This window comes from Mus caroli, unplaced genomic scaffold (genome assembly GCF_978045245.1).
Source record: "Mus caroli unplaced genomic scaffold, Mus_caroli_1 scaffold_10, whole genome shotgun sequence".
In the NCBI taxonomy this organism is placed as follows: domain Eukaryota; kingdom Metazoa; phylum Chordata; class Mammalia; order Rodentia; family Muridae; genus Mus; species Mus caroli.
The window spans coordinates 59,999,880-60,019,342 of NW_028227265.1; the positions used below are offsets into that span (position 1 = coordinate 59,999,880).

The 19,463-nt window shown below is 39.5% G+C and overlaps 1 protein-coding gene across 1 annotated transcript; it reads left to right on the forward strand.

Moving 5' to 3' along the window:
- The first annotated feature begins 799 nt into the window (after positions 1-799).
- LOC147002398 (uncharacterized) lies at positions 800-14,502 on the forward strand. Its single transcript, XM_085843922.1, has 4 exons — positions 800-1,203; positions 12,721-13,123; positions 13,316-13,591; positions 14,439-14,502. Exons 1-4 carry the CDS (start codon positions 1,081-1,083, stop codon positions 14,471-14,473), a joined length of 837 nt encoding a protein of 278 aa, XP_085700048.1. The 5' UTR covers positions 800-1,080; the 3' UTR covers positions 14,474-14,502.
- The last annotated feature ends 4,961 nt before the right edge of the window (positions 14,503-19,463 follow it).

Consider the following 19,463-nt stretch of genomic DNA (forward strand, 5'->3'; position numbering starts at 1 on the left):
TTTCAATGATCCAGGAATCTCCAAAGTGCCTTTACCCTCAGCAGAATGCCCATAGTTTTATCTACCCTTGGACACTCCTATTTCAGGATCATATATGAGAGCCTCTCTTTGGTTTCTCTCTTTCATCTGTGTTTACACTGAGAAGAAATTGTGGATATTTAGCAATTATGTTCATCAAATTTGCCTTATGAAGAGATTAGAGCATTTTCTATTTGATTCTTATAAGGGTATGTTGAAAGTTCTTCATCTAGTTAAACAATAACTGTCCTTCCCCAGTTAGCCAGCATTTCTAGAAGCAGAGAGTCAATTACTATATACTTCCGTATAAGTTCTTCTTTTTCTATTTTTGAAATATACATGTATATTCTTTGTGCCATATTCAAACACTTAAACTGTTGTAGTGTTTTATTTAGATACTTCCACATTCAGTATGAGGCTACTTTATCACTATGAGATGCTGGAGTTTAGGAAACTTGTTTCTGTATAACCTGTAGCCCTAGACTGAGGTGCTTGTGAATGATAAGTGACATTTTAATGATTTTTGAATGTGACTCAGTGGTCCAATGTGTCTCTATAAAGCAGTTCCACAGGTACTATGGTAAGGACAGCAGTGGCAATTTAACTGGCATTTATTTACAAATGGGAAAATGTGCATTTTATGCCCCCCAGCAATGGAGGAGAAAGACTGCCAAAAGAGGTTTCATCAATATTAATGATCATCTTATATAAAATGTAGAAAATTTGGCACATAATGAATTAAGTTTAGTCTCAACCGTAAGAATAATGTCCCGTGTCTCATTTCATGATTTTCTCTTAATCTAGTCTAGCCTAAATATTTTTACATCTTGATGATATCCTAGCAATTTGAAAATAGATAAGCATATTAGCAGGCCTTTCATGTTTAATTAGGGTTTTTATTTTTCATGTGTCAATACCCTGTGATTTCTAAGAAGTAAAGTTGATTTGAAAGCATGCACCCAAAAACAAAAGAGTTAATTTCAGAACCAAACAAAAAGTTAACTCTCTACCTTTGCTTTGCAGGAAGAATCTAGCCAAACTTTACTTAGACCACTGAAGAGGATGCAAAAGGGTTTTGTGGGTTTTTGGAGTTCTGGAGTTTATGTTTGTTCTCCGGGAGAGCCAATACCTAACACTTGTGAAGAAAAAGCATCCCTAATGGTAATTCCCCCTCCATCCCTAATGGTAATTCCCCCTCATTTGATAAGTAACATATTTGCTTGTTATGAAGGGAAATGTTGGCTGTGTGTGCCTGTGCCTTGAGTACTGCAAGTAGTGTCAGAGAAGAGAAACCTAGCCTTGAACATTCCCCTAATCTCCTTCATATCCTCACTCCTTGCCAGGCCCTGTATTAGGCAGTGCTTCCCTACCTCCCTAATGCTGTGACCCTTTCTTTAATAGAGTTCCTCATGTTGTGGTGACTCCCAACGACAAAATTGTTTTTGTTGTTACTCCATAACTGTAGGTTTGATAATGTTATCAGTTGTAATGTCCTATCAGGGTTTTCAGATGGTCCTAGGCAACTTGTGTGAGCCTGTTCTATTCAACTCCTCTAATTGATCATGGCAGATAGGTTGAGAACCACTGTGTTAAAATGTAAGTGTTAGGAAATTAGACTATGGAAACAACAAGAAAGAAAAAAAAATGAGCATGTTTGTAACACAGTGAGGAGAATTCATAAAATGACAGAAAGTAAATAATACAGGCTCCTGGAAGGAGGTACAGTCAACATGGAAGCAACCAACATATTTGTGTTTCTCTTCTTAGATCGACTGACTTTAAGTGTGTGAATGCTTTGCATGTGTATTCTGCCTGTGTCCCATGTGTGTGTGCTTCCCACAGACATCAGAAGAGGTTATTCCATCCCCTGGACTTGGTGTTTCAGAATTTTATCAGCAAACATTTTCTTTTTAATATTTTTTATTACATATTTTCCTCAATTATATTTCTAATGCTATCCGGAAAGTCTCCCATATCCTCCCCCCCACTTCCCTACCCACCCATTCCCATTTTTTTTTGGCCCTGGCGTTCCCCTGTACTGGGGCATATAATGTTTGTGTGTCCAATGGGCCTCTCTTTCCAGTGATGACTGACTAGGCCATGGCCTAGTCGGTCAGCAAACGTTTATGTATTACAAATCAAACCCAGGTGCTAGGCAAGAGCAATACTTGTTAAAAACTCCTCAGCCCCCTTTTCCAGCTCCTAGAGTGAATATGTTTGATATGAAAATGATTAGAAGTGTCATAAGGGGAAATAAGTATTCAGTCTTAGGATATTTTTTAACTTCCTGGACCCAGGCCTCAGCCTTCACATTTTACCTATTGAAGTCCAAAGGATTAATAGGCAGGGTGTGCACAATAGGAGGCTCGGTAAGCTGGGCACCCCTTTAATTTATGAACTCATAAAGCAAGCAGGATGGTCTCTGTCAGGTCAAGGACACCCTGTTCGTAATGGATATGGGAAGTAGGGGAAGGCAAGGTGAATTGTGGGTATCAAATGATAACTAATAAGAGTCAGTCTTCTCCTTCCACTATTTCAGTCTCAGGCATCAAGTTCAAGCTGTTTGTCATGCTGACAAGTACCTTTATCTACTCAGCCATCTCGCTGACCCTGATTTACACATTGACTGAAAATGCTTTAGCATGAACACACACACACACACATACACACACACACACAGACACACCCACACCCACACAGAGTATATAAAAAGTGTGTGTGTGTGTGCGTGTGTTGATAACATTACACACCTGTTACCCAGTGCATGGGAGCTTCAGACAGAGAGAGATGTGTTCTCCTGGGTTTGAATACTTGCCCACTCTTTGAGAGAGGGTTCAACATTCGGGAATATGGCCAAGGGAGCACAAGGTTGTCAGGGGTAGGTTTTCATGGTTATGACTAATTGTGGTACCAGTTCTGTGTTATTTGTTTCCTGGTCTACCAGCATGTGAGAAGCAATAGAATACTACCACAAAATGGGACACCCCGTTGCCTTGCTGGAAGTTACTGACTTACTTTCCCATCAGACATTTTGTCACAGCAACTACAGAAGCAAGTAAAAAAAAAAAAAAAAAAAAAGCCCTCTTTTCTGTTTTAATCCCCATTGAGAAGTTACAAAGCAAACACAAGGGTCTGTTTGCAGATCTTACTCACACCACTTCCTCCACTGCCTAGTGTTAACAACTAGCTAATTATCTTAATGTAAACCCTCTAAATTGACCATTAAGAAAGGGGCAGATTAGAGGTAATTATTACACCCAGTGAAATCATTAGAAACTGTGAGCTTAATATTGTCAGAAACCAAACTCAAATGTTCCTTCTTTTTAGCCTGGTTCAACTTAGTTTCCAAATTAAATTTAGCTACAGTATGTGATGAACCTGAGTAAATTTTGTTCTAGAGAGAACTAAGCAAGAATTTAGAACTCAGGTAATTTTCGAGCACAGAAATTCACTTGGCAATCATCTTCTAGTTCAGTGAAAAGCCGTTAGAGTTTTCAAAACTAACATTCCTACTACAAACACCTTTCCCCTAAATAGAGATTTTTATGATGATACAGAACGTAAATAATAATGGTGAAGGATATGGTAACCAGAGATTAGTTACTGTTGGCATGAAATGAAGCAACTTCTTTTATATACCAATTATTAGATCCACAATATCATGAAAGCACTGATATATGCCAGGCACAACCTAGCCAAAGGTAGTTTCCATTCTTCAAAAAATAAATTATGTGTTTGAAATAAAGATAGACGCTATTTTCTGATACTAAACTTGCATAAAATCAAACTAACAGAAGACTTCCCAGAAGCCTATGTGGCAATTGCAGTGAAATAAGTATAAAATTAAAAAAAAATGGACCTGAGCTAGATAATAACAGTTCCCTATTGCATGCTAAGAGAATACCCAATGTAAGTCTTTATGAAGAAGTACAGCCAGACAGGGATGACAACGACACAGGCATGTTTCAAATATGCTAACTAGCTTGGGCAAAGGAAAAGTTCTCATGTCAATGAGAAATTCATACTTTTCTCCATTTCATTTGCATTCTAAACGGGTAACAACCAACATCTCTCTCTCTCTCTCTCTCTCTCTCTCGCTCTCGCTCTCGCTCTCTCTCCCCTTTATTTTAAAACTAGAATAAAAATGCATAATATATATATACATGTATATATACATATTCATATATACATACATATGTATAAATACATACACACATACATGGTCTCATGCATGTATATATACATAAAATATACCAACCAGATGACTCAGTGGATTCATGCACTTGCCTTGGAAGCCTAATAAGCTGAATTTCATCCTGAAAAAAGGAAAAAGTCTGTAATCTCTGCACCTCTAAATCCAGATTGGAGGCTAAGAGAGTAGAACAGCCCTGAAACTCACAAGCTAGACAGATTGAACCATACAGAGCAGCAGAAATGGTCAGAGCCCCTTTCTAACTCTGTGGAAGAAGAGAGCCAGCTCCTGAAATTTCCCTCCAGTCTACACACACACACACACACACACAAACACACAGACACAGAAACACACAAGAGAGAGAGACAGACAGAGAGAGAGAGGGAGGGGAGAAATACACAGGCAAGCATAACACAGGCAGAGTAATGTAAACACATGTATAGAAACCCCTAAGATAAAGATTATTTTGAATCATGAATTTAAGTATACTGGTAGATAAATGCTGTTTATATACACCTGTTGTGTGACTAACAATTCAGGGAAATCTCTTCAGGGTCCTCTCATTTATCTTCAGTGTTATCTTCATGAATGTGGCAGATGTCCTGGAAATTTAATTTTGCATCATATGGTCCTTTCATTCTTCTTTAATAACTGGCTCAAGCATATTTACACAATGAGGAAGGGGATAATGAGCCCTGTAACACGTGGTATATGAAAGCGTGCCTATGTCTGAAAATTCCACATGCTTTGCCGTTTTCAAGACGATGATTCTCAGTGAATCCAGTGAACTAAATTCTAACATTTGAACAGTTTGAAGACACATAGATTGCATGCTTCCTCATCCTTTCCCTTTGATCAACAGTGCTTCTTAACTTATTTTGTTGAATCTTCTCTGTGTTATATTGTTTGATGATGCAGAATATGTTTTGGAGTGTGACTTTTTCATGTAAGTATCATGAAACCTGGTACTGAAGGGCAAAAGTAGGCTGCTAAGTTATACATTTCATGGAGGTGTATAGAGCAACAAATATGTGGAGACCTTATTTGCCATGCCGCATCAAATCCACTTTCAACATTCATATTTCCTAAATGTATCTGGTTGAATCAGTGAGTGCTCTGGGTAGCCTATCTAAGCTAGCATTATAGAATTGCTTTTTTCATTTTTTAAAAATTAGGTATTTTCCTCATTTACATTTCCAATGCTATCCCAAAAGTCCCCATACTGTCCCCCCAGACCCCTACCCACCCACTCCCACTTTTTGGCCCTGGCGTTCCCCTGTATAAAGTTTGCAAGTCCAATGGTCCTCTCTTTCCAGTGATGGCCGACTAGGCCATCTTTTGATACATATGCAGCTAGAGTCAAGAGCTCTGGGGTACTGGTTAGATCATAATGTTGTTCCACCTATAGGGTTGCAGATCCCTTTAGCTCCTTGGGCATTTTCTCTAGCTCCTCCATTGGGGGCTCTGTGATCCATCCAATAGCTGACTGTGAGCTTCCACTTATGTGTTTGCTCCGCCCCGGCATAGTCTCACTAGAGACTGCTATATCAGGGTCCTATTGGCACAGTCTTGCTAGTGTATGCAATGGCGTCATCGTTTGGAGGCTGATTATGGGATGGATCCCTGGATATGGCAGTCTCTAGATGGTCCATCCTTTTGTCTCAGCTCAAAAATCTGTCTCTGTAACTCCTTCCATGGGTGTTTTGTTCCCAATTCTATGAAGGAGCAGTGTCCACACTTTGGTCTTCGTTCTTCTTAAGTTTCATGTGTTTTGCAAATTGTAACTTATATCTTGGCTATTCTAAGTTTCTGGGCTAATATCCACTTATCAGTGAGTACATATCACTTAAGTTCTTTTGTGATTGGGTTACCTCACTCAGGATAATGCCCTCCAGGACCAACCATTTGCCTAGGAATTTCATAAATTCATTCTTTGTAATAGCTGAGTAGTACTCCATTGTGTAAATGTACCACATGTTTTGTATCCATGTCTCTGTTGAGGGGCATCTGGGTTCTTTCCAGCTTCTGGCTATTATAAATAAGGCTGCTATGAACATAGTGGAGTATGTGTCCTTCTTACCGGTTGGAACATCTTCTGGATATATGCCCAGGAGAGGTATTGCTGGATCCTCTGGTAGTATTATGTCCAATTTTCTGAGGAACTGCCAAACTGAATTCCAGAGTTGTTGTACAAGTTTCCAATCCCACCAACAATGAAGGAGTGTTCCTTTTTCTCCATATCCTCACCAGCATCTGCTGTCACCTGAATTTTTGATCTTAGCCATTCCTGACTGGTGTGAGGTGGAATCTCAGGGTTGTTTTGATTTGCATTACCTTTTTGATTAAGGATGTTGAACATTTTTTCAGGTGCTTCTCTTCCATTCGGTATTCCTCAGGTGAGAATTCTTTTTTTTTTTTTTTTAAAGATTTATTTATTTATTTATTATATGTAATTACACTGTAGCTGTCTTCAGACACACCAGAAGAGGGCATCAGATCTCATTACGGGTGGTTGTGAGCCACCATGTGGTTGCTGGGATTTGAACTTCGCACCTTTGGAAGAGCAGTCGGGTGCTCTTACCCACTGAGCCTATGTTCAGTTCTGAGCCCCATTTTTTCATGGGGTTATTTGATTTTCTGGAGTCCACCTTCTTGAGTTCTTTATAAATATTGGATGTTAGTCCCCTATCTGATTTAGGATAGGTAAAGATCCTTTCCCAATCTGTTGGTGGTCTTTTTGTCTTATTGATGGTGTCTTTTGCCTTGCAAAAGCTTTGCAACTTTATGAGGTCCCATTTATCAATTCTCGATCTTACTGCACAAGCCTTTGCTGTTGTATTCAGGAATTTTTCCCCTGTACCCATATCTTCAAGGATTTTCCCCACTTTCTCCTCTATAAGTTTCAGTGTCTCTGGTTTTATGTGAAGTTCCTTGATCCACTTAGACTTGACCTTAGTACAAGGAGATAGGAATGGATCAATTCACATTCTTCTACATGATAAGCTCCAGTTGTGCCAGCACCATTTGTTGAAAATGCTGTCTTTTTTCCACTGGATGGTTTTAGCTCCCTTGTCGAAGATCAAGTGACCATAGGTGTGTGGGTTCATCTCAGGGTCTTCAATTCTGTTCCATTGGTCTACTTGTCTGTCGTTATACCAGTACCATGCAGTTTTTTTTAACACAATAGCTCTGTAGTACAGCTTTAGGTCAGGCATGGTGATTCCACCAGAGGTTCTTTTATCCTTGAGAAGAGTTTTTGCTATCCTAGGTTTTTTGTTGTTCCAGATGAATTTGCAGATTGTCCTTTCTAATTTGTTGAAGAATTGAGTTGGAATTTTGATGGGGATTGCATTGAATCTGTAGATTGCTTTTGGTAAGATAGCCATTTTTACAATGTTGATCCTGCCAATCCATGAGCCTGGGAGGTCTTTCCATCTTCTGAGATCTTCTTTAATTTCTTTCTTCAGAGACTTGAAGTTCTTGTCATACAGATCTTTCACTTCCTTAGTTAGAGTCACGCCAAGGTATTTTATATTGTTTGTGACTATTGAGAAGGGTGTTGTTTCCCTAATTTCCTTCTCAGCTTGTTTATCCTTTGTGTATGAAAGGCCATTGACTTGTTTGAGTTAATTTTATATCCAGATACTTCACTGAAGCTGTTTATCAGGTGTAGTATTTCTCTGGTGGAATTTTTAGGGTCACTTATATGTACTATTATATCATCTGCAAAAAGTGATATTTTGACTTCTTCTTTTCCAATTTGTATCCCTTTGATCTCCTTTTGTTGTCGAATTGCTCTGGCTAGGACTTAGGTAGGGAGAAAGTGGGCAGCCTTGTCTAGTCCCTGATTTTAGTGGGATTGGTTCCAACTTCTCACCATTTACTTTGATGTTGACTACTGGTTTGCTGTAGGTTGCTTTTATCATGTTTAGGTATGGGCCTTAAATTCCTGATCTTCCCAAGACTTTTATCATGAATGGGTGGTGGATTTTGTCAAATGTTTTCTCCGCATCTAACGAGATGATCATGTGGTTTTTGTCTTTGAGTTTGTTTATATAATGGATTACGTTGATAGATTTCCGTATATTAAACCATCCCTGCATCCCTGGAATAAAAGCTACTTGGTCAGGATGGATAATTGTTTTGATGTGTTCTTGGATTCGGTTAGGGAGAATTTTATTGAGTATTTTTGCATCGATATTCATAAGGGAAATTGGTCTGAAGTTCTCTATCTTTGTTGGATCTTTCTGTGGTTTAGGTATCAGAGTAATTGTGGCTTCATAGAATGAGTTGGGTAGAGTACCTTCTACTTCTATTTTGTGGAATAGTTTGTGCAGAACTGGAATTAGATCTTCTTAGAAGGTCTGATAGAACTATGCACTAAACCCATCTGGTCCTGGGCTTTTCTTGGTTGGGAGACCATTAATAACTGTTTCTATTTCTTTAGGGGATATGGGACTGTTTAGATCGTTAACTTGACCCTGGGTTAACTTTGGTACCTGGTATCTGTCTAGAAATTTGTCCATTTCGTCCAGATTTTCCAGTTTTGTTGAGTATAGTCTTTTGTAGAAAGATCTGATGGTGTTTTGGATTTCTTCAGTGTTTGTTGTTATGACTCCCTTTTCATTTCTGATTTTGTTAATTAGGATGCTGTCCCTGTGCCCTCTAATGAGTCTGGCTAAGGGTTTATCTATCTTGTTGATTTTCTCAAAGAACCAGCTCCTCGTTTGGTTGATTCTTTGAATAGTTCTTCTTGTTTCCACTTGGTTGATTTTGCCCCTGAGTTTGATAATTTCCTGCCCTCTACTCCTCTTGGGTGAATTTGCTTCCTTTTTTTCTAGAGCTTTTAGGTATGTTGTCAAGCTGCTAGTGTGTGCTCTCTCTAGTTTCTTTTGGAGGCACTCAGAGCTATGAGTTTCCCTCTTAGAAATGCTTTCATAGTGTCCCATAAGCTTGGGTATGTTGTGGCTTCATTTTCATTAAACTCTAAAAAGTCTTTAATTTCTTTATTCCTTCCTTGATCAAGGTATCATTGAGAAGAGTGTTGTTCATTTTTCACGTGAATGTTGGCTTTCCATTATTTATGTTGTTATTGAAGATCAGCCTTAGTTCATGGTGGTCTGATAGGATGCATGGGACGATTTCAATCATTTTGTATCTGTTGAGGCCTGTTTTGTGACCAATTGTATGGTCAATTTTCGAGAAGGTACCATGAGGTGCTGAGAAGAAGGTATATCCTTTTGTTTTAGGATAAATTGTTCTGTAGATATCTGTTAAGTCCATTTGTTTCATCACTTCTGTTAGTTTCACTGTGTCCCTGTTTAGTTTCTGTTTCCATGATCTGTCCATTGGTGAAAGTGGTGAAGTCTCCCACTATTATTGTGTGAGTTTCAATATATGCTTTGAGCTTTACTAAAGTTTCTTTAATGAATGTGGCTGCCCTTGCATTTGGAGCATAGTTATTCAGAATTGGAGTTCCTCTTGGAGGATTTTACCTTTGATGAGTATGAAGTGTCCTTCCTTGTCTTTTTTGATAACTTTGGGTTAGAAGTCGATTTTATTAGATATTAGAATGGCTACTCCACCTTGTTTCTTCAGACCATTTGCTTGGAAAATTGTTTTCCAGCCTTTCACTCTGAGGTAGTGTCTTTCTTTTTCCCTGAGATGGGTTTCCTGTAAGCAGCAGAATGTTGGGTCCTGTTTGTGTAGGCACTCTGTTAGTCTATGTCTTTTTATTGGGGAATTGAGTCCATTGATATTAAGAGATATTAAGGAAAAGTAATTGTTGCTTCCTATTATTTTTGTTTTTAAAATTGGAATTCTATTTTTGTGGCTGTCTTCTTTTTGGTTTGTTGAGGAATTACTTTCTTGCTTTTTCTAGGGCGTGATTTCCGTCCTTGTATTGGTTTTTTTCTATTATTATCCTTTGAAGGGCTGGATTCGTGGAAAGATAATGTGTGAGTTTGGTTTTGTCGTGGAAAACTTTGGTTTCTCCATCTATGGTAATTGAGAGTTTGGCTGGGTATAGTAACCTGGACTGGCATCTGTGTTCTCTTAGTGTCTGTATAACATCTGTCCAGGATCTTCTGGCTTTCATAGTCTCTGGTGAAAAGTCTGGTGTAATTCTGATAGGCCTGCCTTTATATGTTACTTGACCTTTTTCCCTTACTGCTTTTACTATTCTATCTTTATTTAGTGCATTTGTTGTTCTAATGTGTCAGGAGGAATTTCTTTTCTGGTCCAGTCTATTTGGAGTTCTGTAGGCTTCTTGTATGTTCATGGGCATCTCTTTCTTTAGGTTTGGGAAGTTTTCTTCTATAATTTTGTTGAAGATATTTGCTGGCCCTTTAAGTAGAAAATCTTCATTCTCATCTATTCCTATTATCGGTAGGTTTGGTCTTCTCATTGTATCCTAGATTTCCTGGATGTTTTGAGTTAGGATCTTTTTGCATTTTGTATTTTCTTTGATTGTTGTGCAGATGTTCTCTATGGAATCTTCTGCACCTGAGATTCTCTCTTCCATATCTTGTATTCTGTTGCTGATGCTTGGATCTATAGTTCCAGATTTCTTTCCAAGGTTTTCTATCTCCAGCGTTGCCTCACTTTGGGTTTTCTTTATAGTGTCTACTTCCCTTTTTAGGTCTTGGATGGTTTTATTCAATTCCATCACCTGTTTGGTCATGTTTTCTTGCAATACTTTAAGGGATTTTTGTGCTTCCTCTTTAAGGTCTTCTACCTGTTTAGCAGTGTTCTCCTGTAATTCTTTAAGTGAGTTATTAAAGTCCTTCTTGATGTCCTCTACCATCATCATGAGATATGCTTTTAAATCCGGGTCTAGTTTTTCGGCTGTGTTGAGGTACCCGGGAGTGTGTGGGGTGGGAGTGTTGCGTTCTGATGATGGTCAGTGGTCTTGGTTTCTGTTAGTAAGATTCTTATGCTTGCCTTTCACCATCTGGTAATCTCTGGAGTTAGTTGTTGTAGTTGTCTCTGGTTAGATCTTGTTCCTCAGGTGTTTATGTTAGCCTCTATCAGCAGACCTGGGAGACTAGCTCTCTCCTGAGTTTCAGTGGTCAGAGTACTCTCTGCAGGTAGGCTTTCCTCTTGCAGGGAAGGTGCCCAAATATCTGTTGTTCAACCCTGCTTCCTGGCAGAAGTTGTGATCCACTCACAGAGGTTTTAAAATCCTGTGGAGGGTCCTGTGTATACCTTACGGGTGTCCGCAGACTCCACGCCCAAGGTACCCCTGTGCTGGTATGGAGCAGAAGGGGCTTGTGTCCCTGATCAGGCCGGGTTTTCTGCTTCCCTAATTAATGCAGTCTCAGGTCCCGCAGGATTGGATTGGAGCAGAAGCTGTGTTCCACTCACCAGAGGTCTTAAGATCCCGTGGCAGGTGTTGTGGGTAGCTGGCAGATGTCAGCTGACTCTGCACCCTAGCTACCCAGGTGCTGGCCGGACCGGAAGGGCACCTTATGGAATTTGATCACTTCTTTTGTGACCAAGTCCACTGGGCAAAACCCCTGCATAGCTTGGAATGAATCCCTCAGACGTTTGAAGTCACTCCTTCTGTACCTAGATGATGGTTATGTTAGTTACTTTCTATGGCTGTAAGAAAAGACCATGAGAAGACAACTTCCAGAAGAAAGGGTGTGTTTGAAGTTGGGCTCAAGGTTCCAGTTGGATGCACACATCACCATCATGGTTCAGGCAGCAGGCATGGTACTGAAGCAGCATCAGAATGATCACATCTTGACCTACACAGGAAAGAGAGAACTTTGTGGAATAGGCCTATGCTAAGTTTCACAGAGGATAGAAGCTTCCAGGACTAGGCCTAGGTTATCACTCAGATGGAGGTATTAAGCATCAAAGATCACAATTACACCTAGTGCATAAAAGTTACTTTAACATAGAGTTAATAGGTAAGATTTTAGAAGGCCTATATAGAATCCATACATGGAACTCAGCAATTTCCCTCTGCTGTAGATATTGAAATACTTTATTCATGCATTCACAATTCAGCTCCACTGTTCTGATATCCCAGGTATCTAATAGACAACTGTGGAAGATCATTCATTGGGGAAGGGTTAGTGTAGTGCAGAAGAGAGAGGTTCATTTTGTTCTCAAAGCACCTCACTGTCCTATTCACTTCATCTGGCTGGAATTTAAAATTCAGGTCATAAAGACAGGAGAGGACACATATTGTCCTTTCTTTTTATATCTTTCCATTTTGCACATAATGATGATGTTAGGTAGCAATGAGCAGAAGAAAGGAAAGCATAACCCTAAGCAAGTCCCCATTAAAGATTTCTAGATACTCTGGGCCTTTTACTCATCATGCAGAAATGAAGCAGAAGTTTCTGAATATCAGAGAGTGTCCTTAGTGATGAAGTGGGTCTGGATACAGAAAAATTTTGGGGACTATAAATTGAGACTCTGATTAGCAGACAGGTGATAAAATGAATAAAACGAGTGAAACTTTCAATCAAAAGTAACATTGCCAATTTTTCTTATAGGTGCGAGGAAATGAACCACCTATCTTCCTTCACATTCCCAGGAAGCATAGAATCCATGTGCGTGAGGCTCCTGATGACATTGAGCCAACTCAATCCACAAGTGCTGCTGACAGCAGGGCTCCTGCTGATGCTGAGCCAGATTCTTCCACCTGTGCTGCTGTCAATGGGGCTCCTGTTGATGTTGATCCAACTCTTTCCCAGTGTGCTCCTGACAATTGGGACCCTGTAGTCAGTGAGCCAACTCATTCCACCTGTGCTGATGACACCAGGGCTCCTGATGACATAGAACCTACTTCTTTACAACCCGCTCCTGATAGTGGTGCTCCTGCTCATGTTGAGAAGATTCCTTCCCCAAGTCCTGTGGACAGTTCTGAATCTGATGAAAAATATGACTCAGAAACAGGTAGTGACATTGGGTTGGTTTTCATAACTGATTCAGATTTTTTCATGGAGCATGCAAGGGACACACCCCATTGTGACCCAGAGCCTACTCCTGGTACCTGCACTTGCCGTTCCCTAGATTCCATTGAAAGAACTGACCTGAATGTTCTGACATTGCCTCGAGCATAAGACAAGTATGCTATTCTTTCTTCAGGTGAGGAACCCAGTCCTGTTCCTGACCTAGATGAAGATCTAGCTGAAGTTTTTTATGACGCTTTAGAGTCACTGGATCAACCTAGCCATAGTGAATCCACTGTCTGGGAACATGATTTTCCTTGGGTCCCAGATAAGCTACTGCTGCTGGTAATGCCCCCGATGTGGTTTCTTACATTGTTGTTATCAACGATGGCATGGATGAGAATTCGACTTCGGCAAGCGTGCTATGAAGAAAATGGCCAAGGACCTCCCTCCAACAGAAACGATAAACCAGGTAAGGTAGACCACAGTGGTTGCTTAAAATAGATGAACTTTAAGTTTAGATTGAAAAGTAGATCTCTTTGGTACTAATAGTCATGATTAATACATTTCATGCTATTTAAGCATTACCTAGCATCAGAAAAAAATTGTTTTCTTTTCCCAACTTAATGAAAATACTTCACATAGTTAACAAAACCAGTTTAGACCAACATAACTGACCATGGTACTTGGTTGACTCCCATCCTGGAATGAGGCAAAATTTTTTTCACTCCCATTGAAAACCTTGTGTTTTTTGAATGGCTAAGCAGAGAAATCTTCCTGTTAAACATTAGTTTCTATTTATCTCTGCTCTTCTGAAGTCTGATTTTTGAAGAATGAAGTCAAAAATTATTGTTTTATTGGAGTCTCAATTGTGCAATGTGATATTTTCTGAGAAAATGTTTTTTTTTTAATTTGTTTTTATTTTTTACTTTTTGGTTGTTGTTCATGAGATTGGTCCCTACGTGGGGCAGTCTCTGGATGGTGCTTCCTTCAGTCTCTGCTCTGAATTTTGTCTCTGTAACTCCTTCCATGGGTATTTTGTTCCCCCAGCTAAGTAGGATCAAAGTATCGACACTTTGGTCTTCCTTCTTCTTGAGCTTCATGTATTTTGCAAATTGTATTTTCGGTATTCAGCCTGGAAACAAACATTCCAAAGGAAGCAACATCTGAGAATATAATTAACAAACAAGCCTCCACCTTCTCACTGTTTCTCATTACATTGATCCTGATGACAATGACACTGCTGCTGCTGCTGCTCCTGGCAATGCCACCAATGATGTGCCCGGTGATACTATTGATAATTCTTGCTTTTCTTCTAGATGCTGCTGGAGCTGAACACTCCAACACACACTGACATACCTAGACAAAATCAGTGAGGAAGAAACTTATTATATATATGTAAATATATAAATTTTATATATAAATAAAATATTTTATCTAATAGAAGACTGAAGTCAAAAATTATTGTTTTATTGGAGTCTCAGTTGTGCAATGTGATATTTTCTGGGAAAATGTTTTTTTTTTTAATTTGTTTTTATTTTTTACTTTTTGGTTGTTGTTCATGAGATTGGTCCCTACGTGGGGCGGTCTCTGGATGGTGCTTCCTTCAGTCTCTGGTCTGAACTTTGTCTCTGTAACTCCTTCCATGGGTATTTTGTTCCCCCAGCTAAGTAGGATCGAAGTATCTACACTTTGGTCTTCCTTCTTCTTGACCTTCATGTATTTTGCAAATTGTATTTTCGGTATTCTGACTTTCTGGGATTATAGCCACTTATACAATTTGAAAAGGAAGAGGTCAAAATATCACCATTTGCAGATGAAATGATAGTATATGTAAGTGACCCCAAAAATTCTACCAGAGAACTCCTAATCCTGATATGCTCATGGATTGGCAGGATCAATATACTAAAAATGGCTATCTTGTCAAAAGCAATATACAGATTCAATGCAATCCCCATCAAAATTCCAACTCAATTCTTCAACGAATTAGAAAGGGCAATCTGCAAAGTCATCTGGAATAACAAAAAACCTAGGACAGCAAAAACTCTTCTCAAGGATAAAAGAACCTCAGGTGGAGTCACCATGCCTAACCTAAAGCTGCACTACAGAGCAATTGTGATTAGAACTGCATGGTATTGGTACAGTACAGAGAAGTAGACCAATGGAATAGAATTGAAGAGTCAGAAATGAACCCACATACCTATGGTCACTTGATCTTTGACAAGGGAGCTAAAACCATCCAGTGGAAAAAAGACAGCATTTTCACCCAATGGTGCTGGCACAACTGGATGTTATCATGTAGATGAATGCGAAGTGATTCATTCCTATCTACTTGAACTAAGGTCAAATCTAAGTGGATCAAGGAACTCCACATAAAACCAGAGACAGTGAAAATTATAGAGGCAAACGTGGGGATAAGCCTCAAAGATATGGGCACAGGTGAACAGTTCCTGAATAGAAAAGCAATGGCTTGTGCTGTAAGATCAAGAATTTACAAATGAGACCTCATAAAATTGTAAAGCTTCTATAAGGCAAAAGACACTTTCAATAAGACAAAATGGCCACCAACAGATTGGGATAGGATCTTTGCCAATCCTAAATCCTTCCTTCACCGGAAGGAGCTTGTGCCCCTGGTCAGGTCTGTTTTCTGTTTCGCTTAGGCTCTTTTTACTGAGCCTCACTGCATCATTTACCTCCTTTAGGGTCCTGGGCACCTAGACATGCACACTTTATGACATCAGCTCCTAGGTCTTCTATAAGGAAAGCAAAATAAAAAATTCAGTTAGTTTATAAATACTTAACCATTGTCTCTTTTGAAGTACTGTATCGGATACTTTAATGTGACTTAGTAAAAGAAAGTACATACATTTTACTTCATTGTATGTGCTTAACTTTTGTAGATTTATATAGAGGAGTATTTTTGCTGCTGTGTGTTTTCTATGCACTGTGTGCTAGAATTGAGTGGGGAATGCCCTGGAATTGGAGTTATGGACAGTTGTGAGGTACCATGTGGGTAATAGCACTCAAAACTGAGTGCACTAGAAACAAAACTAGAGCTCTTAACTGCCAAGCCATCTCTCCATAATATTTATGTTACTTATACTCTGTTATATATATTATGGAAAGTTTTATCCTAAGGTCTATTGTCAACTTTAATGCAAAAAATATCACCAAGAAACGATAGGTCAATATGTCTTGTGTTGTCTAGTGGACCAAACAAAGACGTTTTGAACTGTTGCCATGGCCCTGCTCCACCATACTCACCTTGTGCACATGTGGTGTGTGCATTGATACACATGTGAAGGATAGAGACTGACACTGTCTTCCTCTCATTTTCCCGTGTCCCACACATGCGGAGCTAAGTGTGTGGTGGTCAGAGACCTTGCCACTTGACAGTTCTCTTCTGCCATATTATGGGTTCTGGGGACTGAAGTCAGGTCATCAGGGACTCTTGTGTGTTCCACCCAATGGCCCCTCAGTTTTGGAGACATGTTCACTCACCCAAACCATGGTGTGTTTGATTTATTCTCTTTAAGCACACTGACTCTCAGACTTGTAGGCAAGTAAGGATTGGGGATCCCCTTATCCCCACATCTTCTCTCAGGTTTTCAGGGCAAGTGTTTTACCAATTGAGTTTTACCAACCACCCCAGCCCTTTATTCTTATTTCCTATTCTTATTCTGCACTAGGTTATGAAGGAGAACCAATGACACAACTGTAGATTTTCCATAGTCCCCATGCTTCTTGATCATTTTGTAGTTCTAAGGGGCTAATTATTCTTTAAGTTGGAGCTTGATATAGATAATAAAGAATAAATTATAAATTATAGTTTCAAGATATTCCTGTAGCCTCTCAGTCATCCAATGGAAACACCCACAGCCTGTCAATCTTTCATAAGATATCTCAAAGCCTGTCAATCATTCATAGGCAATGCCAACAGCCTTTCAATCAACCACATGTCCTGGCCTCAGATTGTCAATCATCCACCATAAACACATACCAACCCTGTCACTCGTCCAAAGGACAAGTCCACAATTGGTTAATCTTCCATAGGAAATGCCTACACCCCGTCAATCATTCACAGGATATTCTTTTACTCATTGATTATTTTCTTTAAAAACACTGAATTGTCCAACTGTAGTTTTTCATTTTGTCAGTCCATTTATTTCCCACACATAACTTAGATAGCTACTGTGTAGAGTATAGATTCTACTATCTCTCCAGATCTTCCTATTCTTATATCTTTATGTTCAACTTCCCAGTCAAGTTTCACACCCTCTATAAATTTAAATTATGAAATGGAATGAGCCATACTCTTTGGAACCCTAGTTTCATTTTGCTTAAAGCCTTTTGAATATCAAGCATGGGAGCTAGGATGGCATAGGTTATCACTTTGTAGGGATATTTAGCCAATTTTGGTGTGAGTCCAGGGGCACACTGACCATTTTATGGCAAAGCATGAGGTCCTGCTTTGTTAACATTTAGCACCTGGATTACCATGGACACTTTATCTATTACCTTAGGAGTGTGTTGTGCTCCTGCTGGTAATGAGGTATGGAAACACTACTCATGGGCATAAATCAAAAGAAATGTGTAAATGAAAAAAATCAAAGTAATGATGACTTAGGGTTTAGGTTTTCATTTGTTATCAAAAATTTATATAGATTCAAGAGATCTGTAGACTTGCATCTATAGGTCATTCCTACGCAAGACCCAAAGCCTGTCAATCATCCACAGGACACACATAGCTTATTAAAATCTGTGCAACAACCCCCCACAGCCTGTTAATTATCCATAGGAAAAGTGCACAGGCTGGCAGTCATCCATAAGAAGTGCCCAAGTCCTGTCAACCATTCACTGGAAACGTCCCTAGCCTGTCAGTTATTTACAAGCAACTCACAAATCCTGAGAGTCAACCAGAAGAAATAATCACAGCCTGTTGACGCAGACCCTCTGGGTCCCTGTGTCTGCATGGAACGGGTCTCTTGGGCAGGTGTACAAAGAGTAGGATTAATTGACAAACAGATGCACACAGGAGAGGTTGTGTAGAATCTGAATGTAATGTCGGGTCGAGCATTAGACTATTTTATATTACAGAGAATTATCAGGAGCTACAAATCACAAAAGACAAGGTACACTGAAATTTACCAGATACAAAAAATGACTGTGAAAGGAATTTGTAGGAACTAGATAAATGTTTGCAATAGAGATAATCAGCCCTGCCTAGGATCAGCCTAGTGACAGGCAAGAATTTCACACTTTAGTGTTAAAAGCATCAGGGGGTAATTACTCTTGGCAGGCCTCAAGAATAATGTAGTATCACGGACACCTAAATTCCTAGGTCTTGCTCATTCTTATCTTATCTGGAGAATCAACTTGCTCTTGGCATGGAATATAGCCTGTACTAAAGATTTTTATCTCAGTGAGATTCCCAGGCTCTTCCTGCCGACCAGTTGAGTTAATGGCTCTGTCTATTGTAATGCTTAATTAGTTACTGAATAGGTTAAACTCCTTGCTGTTTTCTGGGATCTTGGAACACTGGGGGAGGCTTTAGCTATGTCAGAATTCAATCTTAAAAGGCACTTGTAATAGGGTAATACTAAATAGAGACCACAGGGATCCATACACTAGACTAATGCGGGAATGGAAAATTAATTTATGGAATAGAGGGGACGCTAGACTCCAGGAGGGAGTTTCTGTGAAACTCTTTTCCTTGTGGGCAGCTTCCAAGCTTCTGCTTGTCAAACTGACCCAACTGGAGAGCGTGGCTTTCACCAGACTCCAGGAGGGAGCTACTGTGAAACTCTTTTCCTCATGAGATAACTTTCAAGCTTTCGCCTGTCAGGCTGACTCCACCAGAGTGTGTGGCAGCCTGTCAGTCATCCATAGAAAATTCCTACAGCCTGAAATCATGCAAAAAAATGGCCATAGGCTCATAATCATCCACAGGACATGCCCAAAACCTATCAATTTAACGTAAAAGTGCTCAACGCAGCCTTATTTATAATAGCCAGAAGCTGGAACGAACCCAGATGCCCCTCAACAGAGGAATGGATACAGAAAATGTGGTACATTTACACAATGGAGTACTACACAGCTATTAAAGGGAATCAATTTATGAAATTCCTAGGCAAATGGATGGACTTGGAGGGCATCATCATGAGTGAGGTAACACAATCACAAAGGAACTCACACAATATGTACTCACTGATAAGTGGATAGTAGCCCAAAACTTAGGATACCCAAGATATAAGATACTATTTGTTAAATGCATGAAACTCATGAAGAATGAAGACCAAAGTGTGGACACTGTGCCTCTTCTTAGAATTGGGAACAAAACACCC